The 7,533-nt window shown below is 67.8% G+C and overlaps 1 protein-coding gene across 1 annotated transcript; it reads left to right on the top strand.

Annotated features, from left to right (window-relative positions):
• The first annotated feature begins 407 nt into the window (after positions 1–407).
• SLC29A2 (solute carrier family 29 member 2) lies at positions 408–7,533 on the top strand. Its single transcript, XM_037517519.1, has 12 exons — positions 408–436; positions 673–754; positions 1,999–2,159; positions 2,343–2,482; positions 2,737–2,871; positions 3,511–3,608; positions 3,818–3,902; positions 4,413–4,549; positions 4,760–4,865; positions 4,959–5,044; positions 5,721–5,920; positions 6,496–7,533. Exons 1-12 carry the CDS (start codon positions 408–410, stop codon positions 6,605–6,607), a joined length of 1,371 nt encoding a protein of 456 aa, XP_037373416.1. The 3' UTR covers positions 6,608–7,533.

Here is a 7,533-nt window from a genome sequence, read left to right on the forward strand (position 1 = left end):
CGCCAGCGCGTCTCTGGCCCCAGCCCGAGGCACCCCGCGGGTCCGGCGCAGAGCGCCCCTCCCGGCCCGCGGTGACCCGCAGGCGCCCGCGGGGGGAGGCGGGGGGCCTCTGGGCGGCGGCCCCGGGCGGCGCGGCGGGCGGGGGTCCCCGCGGGGTCCGGCGGGCGCGGCGCGGGGCGGGGCGGGGGCGGGGCGAGCCCGGAGCCCGCCGGGGGCGGAGCCGCTCGGCGCCCGCAGAGCCGAGGCCCGCGGAAACCCGCCAGGATCGCGCTCGGCTGCTCCCGCCCCCCGCCCTCTCTCGGGGAGACGGACCCCGGCCCCCCCCCGCCCGCGAGGCCGGCCTCGGGCCGCCCGGGCCTCGGCCCCCGCCGTGCGGGGCGGCCGCCCCCCTCCAGCCGCGCGCGGCGATGGCGCGAGGAGACGCCCCGCGGGACAGGCGAGTCGGGGCGGCGGGTGCTGCGGGCACTGGGCCGTGGGCCGCGCACACCCGCCCCCCGGGGTGCGCGAGGGCGCCCAGAGGCCCGCCCGGGACTACAAATCCCGTCAGGCGCTCCCCGCGGCCCGCGGCGCCGGGGCTGGGAGTCCGCGCCCGCGGGGGGCGGCCTGGGAGGCGGAGGGGCCGGGCGCCCCGGCGGCGCGTCCTCGGGGTGACCTTCCGCCCGCTCCCCACAGCTACCACCTGGTGGGCGTCAGCTTCTTCGTCCTGGGGCTGGGCACGCTGCTGCCCTGGAACTTCTTCATCACCGCCATCCCGGTGAGGCTCGCGCGCGCCCACCCGCCTCGGCCCCGGGCCACCTGCCCCCCGGACTCCCCTGTGTGCCCGTGTGTTGCGCCGCCGAGCGTCGGAGAGGGGCGGTGCTCGCGGAGTCCTGGAAACCGAGTTTCGGGGTGTCCATCCCCCGGCGGGCGGGCCCGGCGCGGGGGTCCTGTGCCACCAGCCAGAAGCCGCGCCCGGCCCAGCCCCGTCTGGCCTGGCCCCTGAGCCAGCGACCCCGAGTGGGTTGTCGGAGCCTCCCGTTCCTTGGAAGCGGCATGAAGTGCGCTCGCCCCTGCGGCACATGTCTAGGCGCAACTCCCGGGGGCCAGGAGACACCCAGGGGAAGCCGCTCTCCTTGGGCGGCTGAGGCTCCCCGGCGAGGGCAGAAGCGTGGGGCCGGGTTGTCCCTATATGTCCAGTCTGAGGGCTTTCCTGAGGCCTCTTTCGTGCCTGGCTCCAGGCCGAGCCCTGGAGACCCAGAGATGAACCAGCCCCTGCTCCTGGGCGCACATGGGCGCCAGCAAGCTATTAATAATGTAATGGGCCGTGCGCACGTGCCACCGGGCTGGGCACAGAGTCCCGAGGGTCCTGGGGGTGGGAGCAAATCCTTGTGCTGCACAGGAGAGGTGGCCAGTAACTTGGGCAAAGGGGAGTCGGAGCCTGTGCTGGGGGAAGGGTGTGTCAGGCAACCTTGCATGGGGGGGGGGGTAGAGAGTTCCAGAGCCTCAGAGAAAGGACCAGAGCCTGGGGGTACCTGGAGCTCAGCAGGATCAAACAGGAGGGGAGGCACAAGGGGAAGCTGGTTCTGGCTCTGAAGGCTGCGCTTGCTCTGCTGAAACCCCGGGGCTTTTCCTGCAGGGCCCGGGGCAGGGTGGGCAGGGGCAGGAGGAAGGGGTGCTTGTGTTTCAGAGAAATGCAGTCAGTCAGCACCTAGGCTTGCAGTAGGTGCTCAGTAAACACTCAGGAATGTGGAAGCTGCTGCAGGGGTGGGGGTGGAACTGGAGCCAGGGCACGAGGTGGAGGGATGACCCAGAGGGAGCTGGGGGTCCTGAGGGCTTGGCTCTGGCCCAGGCTCTGCCCTTCCCTCAGGGCTCAGGAGCCCTCCTGTGGGGAGGGCGTGGCGGGCAGTGAGGGACAAACACAGGGCTGAGCAACCCAAGCATCCATGGAAACAGGGGCTGGGGGTTCCCGTGGTGGGTTTTGGGGTGACCCTGTATTCTCCTCCCCGGGCATCCTGGCAGTACTTCCAGGGACGGCTCGCAGGGGACAACAGCACCGCCGTGACCCTGGGCACCAACCACACGGGCCCTGTAGACACCTTCAACTTCAACAACTGGGTGACGCTCCTGTCCCAGCTGCCCCTGCTGCTCTTCACACTCCTCAACTCCTTCCTGTACCAGTGGTGAGGCCCCCCGGGGCTCCCTCCCAGGCACCCCTCTGCAGTCCCTCCCTGCACCAGGCAGGTCCACTGGGACCCAGGGGAGACCCCCCCCTCCTTCCTCCACTCCCCCTGCCTCTCCTCTAGCCCCAACCGCGCCTCCCTCCTCCGGTGGGCACAGCTGATGCCCGGTGCCACCCTCCACAGCATCCCTGAGTCGGTGCGGATCCTGGGCAGCCTGCTCGTCATCCTGCTGCTCTTTGCCCTGACGGCGGCGCTGGTCAAGGTAGACATGAGCCCCGGGCCCTTCTTCGCCATCACCATGGCCTCCGTCTGGTTCATCAACTGTGAGCACCTCAGCCCCTCCCGTCCCAGACACCACCTCTCCTCGGGGTTCATCACCCCTATCCCCAGAGGGGGAGGGAGAGGTGCTCGCCCAGGCCCCTCGGTGACCTAAGAGCGGCCTCCTAGCCCCTGCCCTGCATCTAGGGCTGCACCTCAGAATAGGAATGACCGGGGCCTCAGGCCTGCCCAAGAACACCTCCTCCAGGGAGCCCCAGCCCCGCCCATTGAGCGTGGCCCCACCCCTGTCCCTCCGCAGCCTTCTGTGCAGTTCTGCAGGGCAGCCTCTTCGGGCAGCTGGGCACCATGCCCTCCACCTACAGCACCCTCTTCCTCAGCGGCCAGGGCCTGGCTGGGATTTTCGCTGCCCTTGCCATGCTCCTGTCCATGGCCAGTGAGTTCACTGGGCAGCTGGAGGGCGGGGTGGCCTCTGGGGTTCCGGGCAGCAGAGAGGATGTGCCAGCAGTGAGATGACTTGGTTCTGAATGAAGAGGGAGGCAAAGGGGTTGTGGGCAGCTGGGGATTGGGTTTGGGGGTAGGAGCGGGGCTGTGGCCTGCAGGGAGAATGACTGGGTAGGGCTTGGGTTACCTTGGGGTCCAGGCAGGAACGCCGAGGCCCACGCCTGTGTGTCGCAGAAGGTTGAGGCTGAGGGGAGAGAGAGCAGGTCGGGTGTTCAGATAGATTTGGTGGGAACCCCAAGTCTGTCCGGCAGAGGCCACTGGACAAGGCACTTAAGCTCGGGGTCAGTTCCCCATCCCAATGATGATGGCGGCTGTGTTCTCAGATTGCAGTGAGCCTGCATGAAGAGAACGCTCCTGGCACAGAGTAGGTGCTCACAAAGCAGGTGGCGCACACAGGGGAGTGGGATGGGAAGGAGTGGCAGGGCCGGAGGGGACTCTGAGATGCGCATCACCGGAGAACCGCCAGCCGGTGGGGGCCGGTGGGGGCCAGTGGGGGCCGGGGGGCCGGTGGGGGCCGGTGGGGTCTGGTGGAGCCCCACCACCTCCACCTGCAGCTGAAGTTCTCACACAGGCGGCGTGGATGCCCAGACCTCCGCCCTGGGGTACTTCATCACGCCCTGCGTGGGCATCCTCCTGTCCATCGTGTGTTACCTGGGCCTGCCCCACCTGGTGAGCCTGGGATGGGGCTGGCGGCCCCACATCAGAGCATCTCGGTTATGCCACTGACTCCGGGACCCTGAGAGAGGATGGGGTGGAGGAGGGGACCTGGGCCCAGTTCTGATCCCCCAAAAAGCCAGTCACTGGGGGGGCCCCAGCCAACCTGGAGGAATCCAGACACTTTGGCTCAGCCCGGCAGGGCCAACGCTCTCCCTTAACAGGAATTTGCCCGCTACTACCTGGCCAAGAAACCATCCCGGGCCCAAGGTCAGGAGCTGGAGACCAAAGCTGAGCTCCTCCAGGCTGGTGAGTCCTGGGCCCTGCAGGAGGCTCGAGCCACCCCTGCTGGGAAGCGCTTCCCCTCCGTCCCCCCTTAGCGCCCTCACCCCAATAGCCTTGTTTGGGCAGAAACAGACGATCCTGGAGGAAGGCCAGAGAGACTGCAGTCCGCCCTGCTGCCCTTTGGGCCTCAGTTTCCCCGTGTAAGATGGGGGGCAGCAGAGTGTCATGCTGGCGAGTCTTGATCACACGCACCTGGGTTCGAATCCCAATTTCACAACAGCCAAGCTGTGTGGCCCCAGGATGCCATTCACCTCTCTGAGCCTCTGTTAGTAAAACCACCGCAACGTGCGATCCGGCTAAGGCGGCTAACGCCACCTGGCAGGTGTGGCTTGCAAGCAGCCGCTCGGCGCCGTCATCGCGAATTCTCTCCACCCGCAGCCGGGCTGGAGGACGGTCCCTTGTGTCAAGCGCTGGCAGTGTCCCTCCTCGGCCTGGCTGTCAAAGGCAGGCCCCCGCCATCCTGTCTTGCCCTAGATGAGAAGAACGGGATTCCCACCAGCCCCCAGAAGGCAGCCCTGACTCTGGATCTCAACCTGGAGAAGGAGCCAGAGCTGGAGCCAGAGGAGCCGCAGAAGTCGGGGACACCTTCTGTCCTCGTCGTCTTCCGCAAGGTTTGGCCGAGACAGGGCTCCCAGCGGCCAGCCCCGGGAGAGAGGGCGGCCCTCTCCAGGCTGCGCGGAGACCCTGAATGGAATGGGGCCTCCGGACGCACCGTCCGCCCCCGGGGCAGGGGCAGAGTGGGCCAGAGACAGCCGGGCCAGGGCTGGGGCAGGAGGCTGGGGGCCGCCCTGCCTGCTCACGCTCCTGCCTCCGGCTCCCAGATCTGGCTGACGGCGCTGTGCCTTGTGTTGGTCTTCACAGTCACCCTGTCTGTCTTCCCTGCCATCACAGCCATGGTGACCAGCTCCACCAGTCCCGGGAAGTGGAGTGAGTGTTGGGGAGCAGAAGGGGGCAGGGCGGGGGTGAAGAGGAGAGAGGGGGAGGCCGCGGGGGTCAGGCTGAGCCCTCTCTGCCTCCCAGGTCAGTTCTTCAACCCCATCTGCTGTTTCCTGCTCTTCAACGTCATGGACTGGCTGGGCCGGAGCCTGACCTCTTACTTCCTGTGGGTGAGCCCACTGGGCTGGGTGATCTGGCGGCTTTAGGAAGGCCGGAGGCCTAAGTGGCCTTAGGAAGCCCAGCTGGTCCGGGCCTGGCGCGGGGACACCTGGCCCTGGAGCCACGCGGGCCGGGGCTTGCGCCATGAGCTTCTTGGAAGCAGAAGCCGCCTCCCCGTGGGCTCCGTCCCCAGCACCCAGCCCAGGCCCAGCCCTTGGTGCTCAGAGACTTACCTGGAGGCTCCTGCATGAGGCAAGAGCGGGGGCGGGGTCCCGAGTGCTGGATTGGGCTTCCCGAGGCTGCGTCTTTAAGCGGATCTTCCAGAGACACGACCATCCACTCAGTCAGGGAGGAGCTGCTCCGATGCAAGCCAGGCGGGGCCTGGACCCCAGCTGCGGATTCCACTGCCCGAAAGGGATCCATGGAACCCTCAGGGGATGCTGGGAGGAACTGAGTTTGCAAACTGCAGCGACCACGAGGGCATCCTCAGCCATGGAGGGAGAACAGCTAGAGTCGGGAGAGGCAGCGGCTGCCGGGCCCGGCCTCGCAGTCCAGACGCCCCAGGGAGGTCCCACTGGGGACCGCAGCAGGGGAGGTCAGGGAAAGCGAGGGGTCTCTCTGGGTGCCGAGGGGCCCGGAGCGGACGCCCGGCTCCGGGGACCGTCCTCACCCGCGCTTCTGCCACAGCCAGATGAGGACAGCCGGCTGCTGCCGCTGCTCGTGTGCCTGCGCTTCCTGTTCGTGCCGCTCTTCATGCTGTGCCACGTGCCCGGGAGGTCGCGGCTGCCCGTCCTCTTCCCCCAGGACGCCTACTTCATCACCTTCATGCTGCTCTTCGCCGTGTCCAATGGCTACCTGGTGTCCCTCACCATGTGCCTGGCGCCCAGGTCCGGGGGCGGGTGGGCTCCCTTGGGGTCGGCCGGCGGGGCGGGTCCAGGCTGCCTCCAGCCCAGCCCGCGCTGCCCAGGCCCTCTGCCGAGCCCTCTCTGCCGGAGCCGGGCCGTGCGGGCTGGGGCGGGCACCTGCCTCGGTGAGCGGCCCAGGCACCTCTTTCGAGGCCGCCGCTCCAGGCCTGTCTCCCCACTGTCACCCTGCGGGCCGCGAGTGCTCGGCGGGAGGAGAGCTAAGGCCTCGGTCAAAGCAGGGCTCCCGGGATTCACTGTGGGGCAGTGGGGCTGAGGCCCCGGGGAGAGAGGTTGGGGACATTTTGTCCAGGGAGAAGGCAGCGGAATTAGAATCTTGGGATGCTGGATCCAGGGTCCCTGAGAGCTGTCCGTGGCCCATGGCCTCATTTTACAGACCAGGAAACAAGCCCAGAGGGAACAGGGCCTGTGACAGTGACCTTGAGGCTGGATCTGGCCCGAGTGGCACTTGGGCGTGCTGGCAGAGACGGGCAGAGGGCGCGGGCGGGTGCAGGCTCGGCCTGGCACGCCCTGAGGGTTCCGCCTCCTGTGTTTTCCAGGCAGGTGCTGCCACACGAGAGGGAGGTGGCCGGCGCCCTGATGACCTTCTTCCTGGCCCTGGGGCTCTCCTGTGGGGCCTCCCTGTCCTTCCTCTTCAAGGCGCTGCTCTGAAGGTCTCCTCGGGCTCTCCCGGCGGTGTTCCCCGCTGCCCATCCACAGCAGCCGCCCAGCACAGGGGGAACGGTGGGCCCGGCTCGAGCCTCTGCTGGGCCGTGGTCTGGGGGTGCCAGGAGGAGGTGGGCTTTGCTCTCCTTCCCTGGTGGCTGGCCACTTGGGGTGCTACAGGGAAGACTTGACCAGGTGAGGGTCATGCCGGCCCTCACCCAGGAATGGCGCTGACACACACCCCTCGCAGGAAAGGTGTTGGCCGAGGACTAGAGGGCCCAGGGGCCTCGCCTTCCTCCCCATCAGGAAGGAACACGCCTGCTAATCTCAAGAAAGCCCCTTGCTGGTCACCGGGGATCGGAGGCCCCACCCCGGCCCCGGCGCCTGGCTGAGGTGTGGTGGGCATGGCCCCACTTTCAGGTTCAGAGCAGAAGTGGGGGCCAGCCAGGGCAGGATCGCCCTTCTCACTGACCCTCGGATCCCAGGGAAGAGGCTGCGGGGAGCTCCAGGGCAGCGGGGGCGGGAAGGCCTGGGACCTGCCCAGAGGACTCCCCGGGCCTCAAGCAGTGTTTTCGCTTTGCCAAGACAGACTGTCTCCGCTCACCAGGGCCCCGCAGCCTGCGGGGTTACAGTTTGCAAAGCCCTTCACACCCAGCCCCACGCCTCAGATTTCCTTGGAGGAGCCAGGCAGGGACTGTGCTCCCTCCTGGAACAGTTGAGGAAACCAAGTCCAGGGAAGCTACTGGTCCACGGCCGAGCCAGGACCCAGCACCCCTCCCACTCCCGTAGGTGCTGCTCTTCCGCCTGCTCCGTCTCTCCTTTCCTCAGGGACTCGGGCAGGAGCCCCACGCACCTACTTCACCTTTTTGCGGTTTTTCCTTTTGACCTGGGTCCTGGGTCTAATAACAGCCTTCTTCATTTGCATCACGAGT

The sequence above is a fragment of the Talpa occidentalis genome, unplaced genomic scaffold (genome assembly GCF_014898055.3).
Source record: "Talpa occidentalis isolate TD23 unplaced genomic scaffold, MPIMG_talOcc4v2.1 talOcc4.17, whole genome shotgun sequence".
In the NCBI taxonomy this organism is placed as follows: Eukaryota; Metazoa; Chordata; class Mammalia; order Eulipotyphla; family Talpidae; genus Talpa; species Talpa occidentalis.

What these genes read in the sequence shown, in the direction of transcription:
- SLC29A2 (XM_037517519.1), top strand. Translation starts at nt 408, where the DNA reads ATGGCGCGAGGAGACGCCCCGCGGGACAG. An exon ending in TCTTCATCACCGCCATCCCG is followed by an intron (nt 755 to 1,998) that starts GTGAGGCTCGCG and finishes GCATCCTGGCAG; the next exon opens with TACTTCCAGGGACGGCTCGC. An exon ending in ACCTGGGCCTGCCCCACCTG is followed by an intron (nt 3,609 to 3,817) that starts GTGAGCCTGGGA and finishes CTCCCTTAACAG; the next exon opens with GAATTTGCCCGCTACTACCT.